Source organism: Thunnus thynnus, chromosome 7, assembly GCF_963924715.1.
Source record: "Thunnus thynnus chromosome 7, fThuThy2.1, whole genome shotgun sequence".
Taxonomy (NCBI): Eukaryota; Metazoa; Chordata; class Actinopteri; order Scombriformes; family Scombridae; genus Thunnus; species Thunnus thynnus.
The window spans coordinates 31,863,967-31,878,963 of NC_089523.1; the positions used below are offsets into that span (position 1 = coordinate 31,863,967).

At 36.7% G+C, this 14,997-nt stretch overlaps 1 protein-coding gene across 1 annotated transcript; it reads right to left on the reverse strand.

The window, feature by feature from the left end:
- Window positions 1-63: 63 nt before the first annotated feature.
- capns1b (calpain, small subunit 1 b) lies at window positions 64-13,081 on the reverse strand. The gene is made up of 12 exons (XM_067595508.1): window positions 13,055-13,081; window positions 12,204-12,336; window positions 10,402-10,456; window positions 10,234-10,270; window positions 9,313-9,405; window positions 5,095-5,152; window positions 4,824-4,888; window positions 3,363-3,431; window positions 2,925-3,003; window positions 2,604-2,720; window positions 1,498-1,556; window positions 64-458 (listed from the first exon to the last, which is right to left on the reverse strand). The coding sequence occupies exons 1-12, from the start codon at window positions 13,064-13,066 to the stop codon at window positions 432-434; spliced, it is 804 nt and encodes a 267-aa protein (XP_067451609.1). The 5' UTR covers window positions 13,067-13,081; the 3' UTR covers window positions 64-431.
- Between the last annotated feature and the right edge of the window lie 1,916 nt (window positions 13,082-14,997).

The following is a 14,997-nucleotide window of genomic DNA, read 5'->3' on the forward strand; positions in this document are numbered from 1 at the left end:
TAGAGAAAAACAACTTGCATGAAAATAGAAAATCACAGACAAATAAAGGCTCAAACCCAAAACTGTCAATTATGTCACTTTATTCCTTTAAACATTCAAATCAATGTCATGAACAGCTTCACCCTTAGAACTTTTTTTTTGCAGGAACAAAATATATAGATATCTATGACATGGGGATGTTATAGCGCCGCCGCCTGGCAGCAGCAGGAGAGTGCAACAGCAGGAAGGAGCAACAGGAGCATCTTCTTCAGTTTGTTTCTTCTTCCCTTGTCTTTACCTCTATGTTGACGTTTTGGTCCCGTTACCATGAAGATTGGAGGGTTTCAAACACTATTGCACGTCCATAAGCACATACAGATGTAATTTGGAATGAGAGGGATGAGGTGAAAAAAAAAGAGTTTTTTGTTGCAGAGCAGTTTCCCTCCGTCGCTTCATGAATACATCGTCAACTGAAGCCACTGTGAGACAGAGAGAGAGTGTTAGTGCCACAGTATCTATCTATCTATCTATCTATCTATCTATCTATCTATCTATCTATCTCTATATTCTCCTCTTGGATAGTTTTGCTTTTTATGTCGATAAAGAATTTGATTTTAATGAAACAGAGTCAGAAAGAGAGAAGAAGTGTGCAGATGTGAACAAAATAACATTTTATGTAGATTTTAATGTTCTCTTTCTTCTCTATTCTACATGTATATGATGTTAATATTTATTCATAACCCTTCTATGACTGTCAAACAGCTACATGATGTTGATTTCGTCACATAAATTGCATTGACAAAAAGATGTTTCGATATCACATCTTCATCAGATATAATCAGCGTGTGACCAAATGATTAACAATATTTAAAAACATAAACCTCTATGATTAATCAATAGGATGCAACCAATCCATCAATCTGTAGGAGCAATTTCATGTTAATGTAGAAATATGAGTAATAAATCAATCTAAGTCAGAAAAGATTTGAACACATGGTGTAAAAAAAGTAACAATTAAATTTAAAAAATAAACAAACTTTTGATATCAGCAGCCAAATGTACATAATTGAAGGTGGAGCTCGTTCTGGGACCCGAACCTGTGTCCAATCAGGTTAAATCTATATATAAACCATCTTGGTCACATGCTGAGAGATACTGAATTCTCAAAATGATAACAAACATTGTTGTTTATGTCTCATTAGTCCTCTGTGACTTCTTTTTATGCTCATCTCTGAAGCAAATGTTACTATTGCTCCTCGTTTCCACTTTTCATTGAAATAATAACAAAATGTAAATATTTGCAAACCAATAAATGTGCACATATTTATCCATTCTTCAAAACTGCATATTGTCTCTGCTGTCTCATCAATACAAGTCTCTTATCTCAGAGTTATAAAAATGTACTTTCACATTTAAAACTACATGGACTTCATCTGATTGGAATTCATGCAAAATGATCAAATTAAAGATTATATTGATTAAAATAGACTCAAGAGACAGAACTAAACAATGTTTTACCTCTTTGACGTCCAGGCTGATGGAGCCGTTGTTGTCCTTATCCAGAGTCTTAAAGGCTCCTGCAGGACACACACACACACACACACACATCATGTAGCATCACCAGTATTTGATCCCACTCAAACTGAAACAAGTGAATATTGATTATTGCACATTTTGAAGAGCACCATCAAAAAGATTCATAACTAAAAACAGATGGTTGTGCTTTTAAAGTTCTGACTTCACAGATTAGATTGTCTTTAATGTAAGTGACATTATATGATGAACATCTTTACATTTTGTTGCAAAATTGATACAAAGCGCCGCAAAAGAGATGATCTGCATGTGCTGTACTGCAGGATGACACAGCTGTATCTGATATTACTGTGGTGGTGGTAGGGGTCATCTTATATTCAAGGACAAACAATTATATGTTCACAAGATGAGAGATCATTTCTGAATGTAACACCTGCTCCTAAAGAGAATGTTGCATTATGGGTTGTTTGTAGCCATGATGTTGCTAGGCTAGCATATTTCCTCCAGTCTGTTTATAGTGAGTCTGTTAGAGTCAGTGTCTGGAGTTTCTGCCAAAAATGACTGAAGTCACAGATGTTTTTAATCTCAAACAGACAAACAGTCATAAAAATGCTGTCAGAGAAAAATAATTTTGACCGCTTCCAAGAGTCTGACAGGAGAGAATGTGAGTGTGTGACTGACAGACAAGTTACACAAATGTAGGCTTTATGTTCTGCTTTAATGATATTATTTCATTTTGACAAGAGAAAAGCCATCGAGGATGAGGACTCTCTTCTTGGATTAAAAGTATAAAAGTGTGTTGTATCTTCAAAAAGTATTTTTCCAAAAACAGCTGTTAGAAAAGCGGGAGTCGTCTTGTATTTGGGCCAATACAGTAATATCTATCTATTAAGCCTGAAATATGATAACGTCTAGACAACACTGTCCACTTTTCTTTGGATATTTAATTTAAACATTGCACCTGATAAGCCATTACAGTGCTCCATCATTACAAACATTAAATAGCATTAAATTAGGATTAATGAATTGTATTTTTGCTGAAAACAGGGAGGGTGAGAGAGTGAGGAAGGTGAGGAGGAAGAGAGACTCACTGCACATGGCGTCCAGTCGAACCAGGCAGCCGACGAAATTGTCAAAGTCCATGTTGCCGTGCTCATCGCTATAGCGACGGATAATCAGCTTATAGAGCTGCTCATTCAGAGGGAAACCTGCACACACAAACACACACCGTCATGTTTCCACCACTTCAGAGGACATTACATCGACTTACAGTCATTTCCTGGAAACGTACCTTAATTTGAACCCTAAACTCAATCTTTAACCAAGTCTCCACCCTGCTTTTTGTCCCCACAATGTGTAAACATATTTATGTCCTACAACATGAGTCATACACACTGGGCAGTGTTTCTTACCTGCAGCCTTGAAGGCACGCGGCAGCTCGTCAGAGCCAATCACACCTGAACGATCGGCATCATGGGACAGATAGATACCCTGGAGAACAACAAACAACAAACAAATTATAGATAAATAAGCAATTTAATTGTTTAAGTTAATTTGTGCTTGATGTTAGAATGTTTTTGTGTATCTACTGAGTGTCAAAGGTCAGACGTTTGTGACTCAGGAGTGGGGGCAGTTGGATGGGGTTTAAGTTTATGTTTCTTTTATGTTAGGTCTGTACAACTGCTCCTTTTAATTTCTGTTTATGTTAAAAAATAAAGCTAAATAAAGGCTTTGAGGTTAAACTTCATTAAGTAAAGTAAAACTAGAAGAAGAAGAATCTTTCCTCCACAGATTTCTCTCTGACTTCATCTCTTCCTGACAGGAAGAAGACCGCCCATGTGTGAACTGACCTGCCATCTCTTGATGTTGTTCCAGAGGTATTTAAACTCGTGGAAGCCCAGTTTCCCTGTGCTGTCACTCTGAAGGGAGCGGGGTCAAAGGTCAAACTCAGAACTCTGTGCAGAACACACTGAAAGCTCCTGCAGTAGTTTATAATAGATTCATTTTATATTCACAAGAGTTTTACTGTCTGATTAATACAGAGCGCTTCCAAACCAAATCCAAAACAGCAGCATCCTGCAGCTCTTACTATTACTACCACTACTACTGTAACTACTACTGTAACTACTACTGTACCACACAGCTACTACTGTAATTACTACTGTACCACACAGCTACTACTGCTGTAATTACTACTATTACTACTACTGTAATTACTACTGTACCTACCACTACTGTTGCTGTAATTACTACTATTACTACTACTGTTAACTACTACTGTACCTCACACAGCTACTACTACTGTAATTACTGCTGTACCTCACACAGCTACTACTACTGTAATTACTACTGTACCTACCACTACTACTGCTGAAATTACTACTATTACTACTATTGCAATTACTACTGTACCTACCACTACTACTGCTGTAGTTACTACTATTACTACTACTGTTAACTACTACTGTACCTCTCACAGCTAATACTGCTGTAATTACTACTCTTACTACTACTGTAATTACTACTGTACCTACCACTACTGCTGCTGTAATTACTACTTTTACTACTATTGTAACTACTACTGTAGTGCCCTGAGATGACTAATACTACTATTGTAGTTACTACACCAAATACTAATGTCACTCCTCCTCCTCCTCCTCCTCCTCCTCCTTCTACTACTACTACTACTGTCAATAAAACTACAGCTACTGATGTAAATACTGCATCTAATACTATTGTAACTGCTACGACTACCATTACTTCTTTAACTACTGCATCTTATAGTGCTGCATCTACTAGAGTAAATACTACTGTAACTGCTACCGGTACTGCTGTACAATACCAATTCTACTACTGCTGTTATTACAGCTACTACTACTACTAATACTACTACTACTGTAACTAATAAATCTAATACTATTATAACTACTTTTGTTAGTGCTGTAACTAACTAATGAAATCACTTTTAAGTAGATATTAAAAAAAATCTGATTTACAAGAGCTGTGACACTGTTGACACAAGCATTTGTAACTTTTCAAATAAAGGTAGTTACTGCTGTAACAAGTACATCAAGTAGTACCACTACTACTGCTGCTATTACTTCTACCATATCTATTTCTAAAGTACTACTTCTCTAGTGCTGCTGCGACTTCTACAACTACCACTGTTACTACTAATACTGCTTCTGCTACTGCTACTACTAATACTACTACTAACTGCCACTACTACTATTACCTACTACTAATAATGATATGTTATTCAGTGCAACTAGCACTGTCTTGTGTTTGCACTATATTTTGTGGAAGGATACGTCCATGACGGCGACCATGCTCCTGCAGGACTCGATGCTGAAACCATCGGTCTTGAGGTTTCCATCTGAAGCAAAACATCAACATCAACAACTGATTAAACCTTGACAGAAGATACATTACTAAGACACATTATGAGAAGTTGTAAAAAGTAAGAGATACAGTACAAATGGTCGGGAAAAAAATAAGTGTATGTCTATGGATCAGAGCATTTCTCATCTCTCTATACAGAAACAAATGTATGTATTATGAGAAAAATATAACCAGACTCACGTTTGGAAATGATTTTGTTGAGGATGTCCATCAACTCCTTGGGGCTCACTTCCATGTCCTGTTAAAACACACACACACACACACACACACACACACACACAACAGAAGGGATGTTCTCAATATTTTGTTTCAAAGAGGAAACCTCAAAAAATGAATCACAGCTGGTGAGCAGCATCTGCGTGTGTGTGTGACTCAAACTAAAGCTCTTTCCTTTTTTTTGTTTGTTTCATATTTTTCCAGCTTCTGACTCACTCTCAGACTTCCTCACTGTTTCCAACAACAGTTTGCCAAAACACTGTGAAGCAACATCTTACCTCATTTATTAACTTATTTCTAATTTTAGTTGAAACTATTTTTGCTTTAAAAAAAAACAACGAGAGCAAAGATTAACTCAACTGAAATCAAAAAAGCCAGAGGGTAATCTAGCAAAAATGAAAGCTTTAATTTGTTTTCTCATGATCACAAGGAAGTGATTTCAAGTCCATGAGTCATGATGTCCATCTATTGACTCACACAACGGTAATCCCTCTCAGTCATCACTTATGACCCCCTAGAAGTGCGTGGCAGTACATGTATCTGCAGAGACTCTGCTCTCTGCCTGTAATTTATTATTTTCTTATTATTTTTGCTGTGTTCAGGACACTTCTGGGCATCAACCTTTCATCAGTGGGTGTGTAGCCCCCCAGTCAATAATAACAGCATGCAGGATGTGAGCTCTCTGCTCCGCTCTGCTCTCTGTCTCTGTGTCATGGATGTATAAAGAGCTGCAGGTCTGTGTGTGTCTGCTTGACCGAGGGCGGGACTGAGATACACACACGCGGAGGACACAGGTATGCTGCACCTTCCTGCAGGGTTATGCAAAGGTGTGGGTGTGTTTATTTGTGCTTTAGAGAATAACCCCCATGAAACAATCAGAAAATAATGTTTTATTTCTTTGATTCACGGCGTCGTCCTCGCCAGCGCCGCTCCCTCTCTCTTCATTCACTCTCTAGCTCGCTCGAGCACTCTCTCTCTTTCTGCTGAGGAGGGGCCAACTTTGAATGCCGTGTGTTTACAAACACCAACCAACAAATCTTGCATAGCATAACTTTAACCTCGATATTTGAGGTGCTGTCATGACACAATCAAGGTTTGTGCCTTTAAAAGGTAACAGGAAGTTTCCTGGAAAGAACGATCAGGAGTTAGAAGAGCAGAGCCAAGTAGAGACAGACTGACTGGGAGCACAGCCAGGTGAGACGGGAGGCAGTGGCTTTACTACAACATAAATTTCTTCATCATCATCGTAATTACTGCGGTTGATCGAGAGTAAATTCACCCTCTGAGAGCTGGCTGAGTTCTGGTCTAACTGGTGCTCACACCCCTCTGATGAGTCAGAGAAAAACTTCAGACACACACACACATATGAACACAAACACAACGCCCCTGCAGCATGAGTGCCGCCCTGCCAGACAATGGCAGGAATGCAGAGAAAGAGCTCCGTCTCTCTCTGTGAAACACACCCTGAGGCCGACTCCGCTGCTTCTTCCATGTGTGTCTGAGGACACAATAAATGGATTCACTGTTTATCTCTGCTGGCAAAAGACACTCTGTGTGACATCCAGCTGATATGTAAAGCGGAGGCTGTGAGTTTTATCTGCCACCTCCACCCTCAATGTATAACTGTGTCATGTGCGGCGACAGTTTAAGTCACAAAAATTCAAGAAGGAACTGTAAATTAACAAAACAAGCATCACTGTTTTTATGTTGATGAAGCTTAAAGACAACAGTAGTGGGATTAGGAATGTGTTGCGCTGTGTTTAAAGCTTTTAAGTGTAATAAAACATTTATAAAAGTAGTTTGCAACGTGCAAAACAGCAGCTACGATTAAAAAATGACTTCTTCTCTGGAGGTTTCTCTGCTGTCTTTTTTTTAAAATTCACTAGGCTATAAATAACATTACTGGTTACAGCTTCCTGGCTGATGTAAGATGATGTTTGTTCAGTCTTTCTTTCTTTTCTGGACCAATTCTGCAGGATGGAATATTTTTCTCTCTTTCCAGAGACTGAATATTTGAGAACAGGTATGAATTCTACTGGTAGAAGCTACAGAACCAGCCCGGGGAGATGATAAACCAGACAAAAGAGTGGAAACAGACAAGAGGATCGGATGGCGGAGGGAGGGTGGAGTTTGGAATGTGGTCGACAGCAGGTAGACAAGGTGTGGCGAGAGATGAAGGATCAGGTGAAAAGCAGGACTGACAGACCGTCAAAGACCTGAATGAAGACTTGCAAATGCAGATAGATAAGTTTGAATGTGACGAGTAATAAAACAGTCAGCCTTCAGATTAAACAGAGACTGAAAGGTAGAAAGTCACAACACGGATCCTTACCTCAGAAAGTAAAGTATGCAAACACTATTTAAAATACTTTCTGCATTAAAAGTATTGCATATTTTCCCTTATTTAGATCTTTTGTTTTGAAAATTGTTGTTTTTTTCAGACTTGGGAGTTACTAGATTATTTTATCTCTTCTGCCCTCTAAACTTATTCAGATAACTGGTAACGAGGGGTCTCAAATAGACGAGGTAATTTTGTTCTGTGATGTGTTTTTCCTGTTTTACATAGATCTGGAATCTTCTCAGCAAATCCCAAAAGGAACATTTGTTGTACGAGCTCTGAAATTAAAGTTTAGAGCTCGGGGACATGGTGAGGAATGGCAGCTATTTGCTATAAACCACCAAAATGTAACCAGCATATTTCTAAGATGTTTGATTGGTTGTTAGCGAGATTCTGTCCGTGAGCAGCCAAAACCAACCGAACACTAGAGACTGATGTAAACAACTCATTCTACTGTAATCACAGAAAAGACCAAAGTCTGTGTGGTTTGTTCTGAGGCCAGCAGTCATGTGACCCTCAGACTGTAAACAAGCAGTAGATGTGTTTACAGCTGTAGCTGAACCTGTTCAAATCCACACACCGATGGACTGAATGTTTCAGTCCTGACCTGTGAAGCCAGATTGGGTGTTTTTTGCTGCTATTTTTTTCTGTTTAATTGGGCGGTAAATGTTGTTTTTGGCGGGTTGTGATCATTTGGACTTGTGTTTTTCTACCATTTGGGAGGTTTCCACTGATGAAAAGTTTGTCTATGTTCCAATAACTCTGCCCTTCCTCTTATCTGATTCACACTGACAGTGACTGAGTTCGGTCGGCTCAGCTTGACACGCAATAACTGATTACCATGAAAATAAAATTTCAGTTTATTACAACAAAGTTGAAACTTCTTATTATTCCAGTAATTATTCTGTCATAGTTCTGTGATTAAACAGGTCTATTAAAAGTTTTGTCTGTCCAGACTCATATAATATTTGTAGTGAAGACTTTGAAGGAATTTAATAAAAGTTATTAAGTGTATTTTCTTTGTATGTGTTCACATGTTTTCGCCACTCAAGCTGATTCTGATAGAACATAAAGTTGTAGGCATGACAGCGGACGAAGCTTCAGACATGGATGTTGATGCACACACACATCTTCAACCCCGAAGCACAGAAGATCTAAACAATCACCACAGTTTGAAGGTGGGAACCAAGATTAGTGTCAACAATATAGTATCCAAACAAATGTGAAATATGGTCACAATCTCCCCTTATGTTCCTGAGTTACGGTGTTGAATAAGGGCCAGAAAAGTGTTTTTGCAGAACATTGTGATCTCAGTGAAGCTGACCTTTGACCTTTTTGATATAAAATGTCATCACTTCATCATTTTTGGTGTGAAACTTGGTCCTCATTAGCATATGAATTATTGAGTTATGGCCAAAAGTGTGTTTTGTGAGGTCACAGTGACTTTGACCTTTGACCTTTGACCACCAAAGTCTAATCAGTTCATCCTTGAGTCCAAGTGGACATTTGCGTCAAATTTGAAGAAATTCCCTCCAGGCGTTCCTGAGATATCGCGTTCACCCGAAAACATAACGCCAACATGGAGGCATAAAAAGACATTTTTGTAAAGCTACATTTATTTCATTTTTTTATATGTATATATGTATTCTGTTTCTATCTAAACTTTGTTGAAGTCCTTATCTTATAAAGTATGTGGTAACAGTGCAATATGACATTTAGTGGGATTAAAGGAAACACAGAATCTGTAATTTGGAGTTAAAAGGAGCCTCAGTGTGAACACAGACAGAGCAGACAGAGCAGAACAGAACACGTTAAAACATTAAACATGAACGTTGTGAACTCACATCTCCAGCCAGCTGCTTGAAAACCTTCCGAAACTGTTTCTCCTCATCGTTCTCATGAGCTTCAGCGAAGTTCACAGGTCTGCGAGGAGGAGGCTGCACGCAGGCACAAAAGAGCCAGTGTTAGTTCACGCTCACACACATTCCTCCTGTGCAGTTCGAAAACTCAGTGTTTGTTTACTCATGAAATCTTCCACTGAGAGAAATCTGACAGCAGATGCAGTAACGAGGCTGAATTAAACCTCATTTACAGAGTTTCTCAATTGTTATGATGACAATTGACACAGACAGTTCTTAAGAGTCATGTATTGATTATTTGTTATATTTTTAATTTAGGAAAACAAATCAAACTAAATTAAACCCTCCTAAAGCTCTTACAACATCAATGAATGCAATCAGTTCATTAATTTATGACTTATTTATTTAGTTATAATTAAATCCTGTAAATTCTGATGATTCTGGTCCATTTAAATGGGGTCTGAAGACATTTTTACTGTTATTGAGTCTAATTTTTATAGAACAAGTGAAGAAATATTTCAGCGGATTGACGCCATCTCAGAATATTTCCAACATAAATCAACTTATTTTGTAAAAGATCAACAGCAAATTAGATTTTCATAACAGATATACTGATTTATTAAGATGTAGATTTGTTTTGGTGGACATATGAAGTTTTTTTGTCTTTATTTTTACTTAAAACTTAGGTTAAAAAAGTTAACTTAAGTTTTAAATTTTAAAAAATGTCAGAGCAGACAAACTGTTGATCTGTGAGTCTGAGTCACTTCAACTGAATAAATGAGTAAAATGTGAAATAATGTTTTTTAATATAACACATAGATGATCTGTTGGACATTATATTAGATATACAGTATTTGTTTAAGAAGTCCTAATCAATACTTCAGGCTTGAAAGCTTTTATACTTACAGGGTCTGAAGGAATGAACTGAGAGGGGTCGATGTTGCTGTTGAAGGAAAAATACGAGTCAAAATGTGTGTCTGGTTAGCTTAGCTTAGCACAAAGACTGGAAGCGGGTGGAAACTGTTAGCCTAGCTCTATCAAAAGAGTAAAAAAAGCAATCTTCTGTGTTCTCACCCCACAATGTTTATGATCCCTCCGATCAGATTCTTTGCCAGAAACATTTTGCTGTCTGTCAGATACAGAGAGACAGAGTGAAAACGTCAGGGACAGAAGATAATTACACAGTTTGACTGTTTACTGAACAAGAAATAAAGCCGAGAGAAACAACTCCATCTGTATAGACAAAGTCATTAGTTAACAGAGTTTAATGAACACACACACACACTTCACAGCCCTGACACACAAAACTTTAACTTCTAGAAATATAAAATCTTTTCTTTTTTTAGTGTTGAAACTAAAACCAACTGTTCTGATAATCGATTCATCGTTTTGAGTCATTTTTTAAGAAAAAAAATCTCCAAATTCTCTGATTCCAGCTTCTCAAATGTTAATATTTTCTGGTTTATTGAGTCTTGTGTGACAGTAAACTGAATATCTTTGAGTTGTGAACATTTGAAGACATCATCTTGGATTTTGAGAAACACTTATTGACATTTTTCACCATTTTCTGACAATTTATGAGCCAAACAACGAATCGATTAATCGATAAAGTCAATGGCAGATTAATTGATAATGGAAAATAATTGTTAGTTGCAGCCCTGGTTGAAACAATTATTGGCTCAACACAACATTAATTAATAACAGTTCTGACAGCGTCATTAATCAATCAATCAGAAGTTTGTTTGATATCAGAACCTGAAGGACTGTTTTTGTGTTTTTGTGTTTTTGTTTACTCAAACTAGATTAGTAATCTGAGGACGTCCCTCTGGACTCTCGTTTTATAGACTACAGTTCATTAAAAATAATCAATAGATTGAATTGAAATACCTGAAGTAGAAACTCACAGAACTTTATTTCAAATTCTAGTAAAGATCCCAAAGTTTTCAAAAGCTGAATTTTGGGGGAAAATATGTCAAACATTTTGCACCAGACATGAAAATATTGACTGAAGAACGCAGCTATGAAAATAACAAATAAAGAATATGAACAAGGTGACGTAAAATCTACTGTTTCTGATACAGTCACACAGTCAGATTACTTTTATAACTTTAAAGTGACTTCAGTATGTTTTTATCATTTTAACCTGCAAACAGCATCACAACAGCTTTAACATCCATTTACTGATAGAAAGTAACTAAATACATTTATTCAATCTCTCTACTAAAGTACAAAGTTAGTAGTTGTACTTTTAGTTTGACTACATCATTTTCTGCCACTTTATAGTTTATATTTCTATAAATATATAGTTTATATATATTTATTTATATTTATAGAATATAAAGTGCAGCTCCACTTTACACTTTCATGCATCACTTACTGATCCAAAAGCAAAATATATATTATAATCCTTTTGTAAGGGGGCCATTCTGCATAATGACTATATTTACTTTTAAAACTTAAGTACACATTGTTGTATTAGTACTTTTACTTCAGTAAAGGATCTGAATACTTCCTGTACTCCTGCCCAACATTATAATGAGTTGGCTCCTCCCAGACCTGCTGTTTACACATTAATATGTCAATAATTAAAAATTCACTCAAGTTACTGTTTACTTTTAGTCAAGTTTCAGTGCAGGAACGGATTATTCTACAATGTTTTTATACTTTTCCACCACTGGAGACAAAACTGGATAATATGTAAACCATTTATACTTTCAGATAATCTACACAGTGTCATGTTTCAGCACGCACACACACACACACTTTGTTAAACCAGCTCACACTTGACCGACAGTTCACTAAACACACATCAGACCTGCGTTCAGACTTTACAGACACATTAAGACAAAAACAAGAGAAAGTTTGGAGCCACTTACTGAGACTTCTGCTGCTCTGAGGAGAGAGAGAGAGGAGAGAGAGGAGAGAGAGAGGTGAAGACACACTGAGAGGAGAGAGAGAGAAGCAACTCTTCAGACAGGACGGACGGAGGGCACTCCCACTTCCACAAGTCTGAAAAACCAGTTGAACACAAAGATCCAAGTTCTTTTTCAATGCATCATCAGCACCGCCCAACACACACACACACACACACACACACACACACACACACACACACACACACACACACACACACACACACCCCTGAGGCAGGCAGGGAGAGGCTGGTCCCCAGGTCCTAATGCCCAAAAGATCCTGGACTGGAAAATAGATACAATAAACAACACAGTTTATGGTGCGTTCAAGAGCCAGCAGGATTCGTCATACCAATAGAGTTAAACAGTAGAGATGCAGCATTTTTTCATTATCAGTTAATCTGCCAATTACTTGATTAATCGTTGGGTCCATAAAATGTCTGAAAAATAGTGAAAATTGTCTTTCACCAACAGCTCATGGTGACGTCTTCAAAAGCAGCAGTCAAAAACTCAGAGTAATAACAAAAAAGTAGAAAATACTCACAGTTTGGAAGCTGCAACTGATAGATATTTGGCATTTTTGCCAAAAAAAAAAGAATAAATGATTTATCGATTATTAAACTGGCTATTAACTAATGATTAATTATTTCAGCTCTACAGTTTAGAACAATTGTCTTGAACCCATCAGACTCATAACATTTGAATTTACATTTAATCATTTCTGCGGGTCCTTTCATTCAAAACACATGATGTCATCTTTATTAGACACATTTTAATTGTGTTTATCTTGTTGAAAATTACATCTAAAATCTGACCTCATTCGTCATTTAGCGACACATTAACAGGTGCAAAACAATGAGTGAGCTCTTAGAAGTCTTCAGATGCAGATTACAAAACACAGAAATATTCCAACTATGTTCTTTACTGTCATTAAGTGTCAGACCTTCCTACATGTTCCAGACACGGATTCTCTATCGCCCTCTACTGTCTACAAACACCCAGACAAACCCGCACTCTCTCTCATTATTATCAAATCAAATATTATTTATATTATTTTATATATTATTATTGTTGTTATTTTATATGTTATCATATGTTGTTTTTTAGACATTTTTCATAAAAACTGATTTGCTCGTCTTCTGCCAGAGACACAGACACGCGCGCACATCACTTCAGAGGAAATTACTTTGACTTACGTTCATTTCCTGGAGAATTATCCTAACCTTAGTCATAACCACTACTTGCCTAACCCTAACTCTACCCTAACGTTAATATAACCCTAAACTAACCTTATCTTTATAAACCAAGTCTCCACCCTAAAATTAATGATTTACGTCAAGAGGATTTGCTTTTTGTCCCCATAAGGGAGGCGAATCCTCACAACATGAGGAACACTTTGACTACACACGCACGCACACACACACACACACACACACACACACATACACGCACACACACAAAGCAACCAAACTGAAGAAATAAAGTAAATTGCATCATCATGATCTTTTCTCTAATAGTCACAGTTTGAGATTAAAGCTCCGCATGATTCAATTGGAAAAATTCAAATTTATGATGATAATAATAATGATGATTATTATTATTGAAATATGTATATTTTGTAGTATTTATGAAATTCTAGATATATATACTTTCATGGAAAATAACAAAAATAAATAAATAAAAACAAAACATATAAATAAAAACAATAAATATCTGAATTGAAGTCACTCAGACTTAATTTGAAATGTTAACCGGAAGTGTCACCGTGTGCTCGTGTCTAACTTGACAGTGTGACTGTAGTTCCTCAGTGTGACCACCGGAGGGCAGCAAACACTCAGGTTTCCGGATACACGTCGCCGTAATGCAGCTGACGGTTGACATGTGTGTTCACTGCCCTCCAGCGGTCACACTGAGGAACTATACTCAGACACATCAAGTTAGACATGATCAGATACACCTAACTGAAACTTCCGGTTTATTCTTTCAAAATAATTCTATGTGCCCACATTATGATTATTTTTTTTTAATTAAAATGAAATAATTGAGTTCATTGTTCAATAGTGGTCACAGTTAGAGCCTGCAACTCATTTTATATATATACATTGTTATTTATTTTATCTTATAATACATATTTGTTTGTTTTTTTAATCATTCTCATTATTACTTTTGTTATGAGCAGAAACTGTCAAAACCTATTGTATCTGTATATTTATGGTGTTTTTATTTAAATGTGTGTATTCTTGGTAAATCCTTTGTTGCATCTCCCTTTACTTCATATTTGTTGTTTGTTTGTATAACTGTAGATTGGCTGGCACTATATGGTCCTGACTTTGTTATATACAGTATATTGTTTATATTGTTTATATTGCACTCTATATATCTGCACTCTTTCCTACTTTATACTGCAACTTCTGCACAGTAATTTCCCTCTGGATAAATAAAATACTATCTTATCTTACTTTGCAAGTATATAACTGGTTAAATCTGGTTCGTGATGTTACTCACATGTCACATGTTGACTTCCCACCCTGAGGTTCTGTGTATTATTCATTGTCTTTTAGCACTTTTTTGCTTTAGTTTTAATAGCATTTTGTTCTGTAGTCTTCTACGTAGACATTTCATTTAAAGGAATGAACTCAGAAACATCAAATCTTATTCAGGGATAATGTGACTGTGTTTTGTCTTAATTACATATTGAAAAAATCACTAAAAATGTTTGTCAACAAATATTGTGTGTGTGGTGGTGTTCAGCTGCTGT

Coding starts and splice junctions, on each gene's coding strand:
- capns1b (XM_067595508.1), bottom strand. Junction 10,271..10,401: donor GGGATCATAAACATTGTGGG/GTGAGAACACAG, acceptor TTCCTTCAACAG/CAACATCGACCCCTCTCAGT. Junction 5,153..9,312: donor TCAAGCAGCTGGCTGGAGAT/GTGAGTTCACAA, acceptor GTGTTTTAACAG/GACATGGAAGTGAGCCCCAA.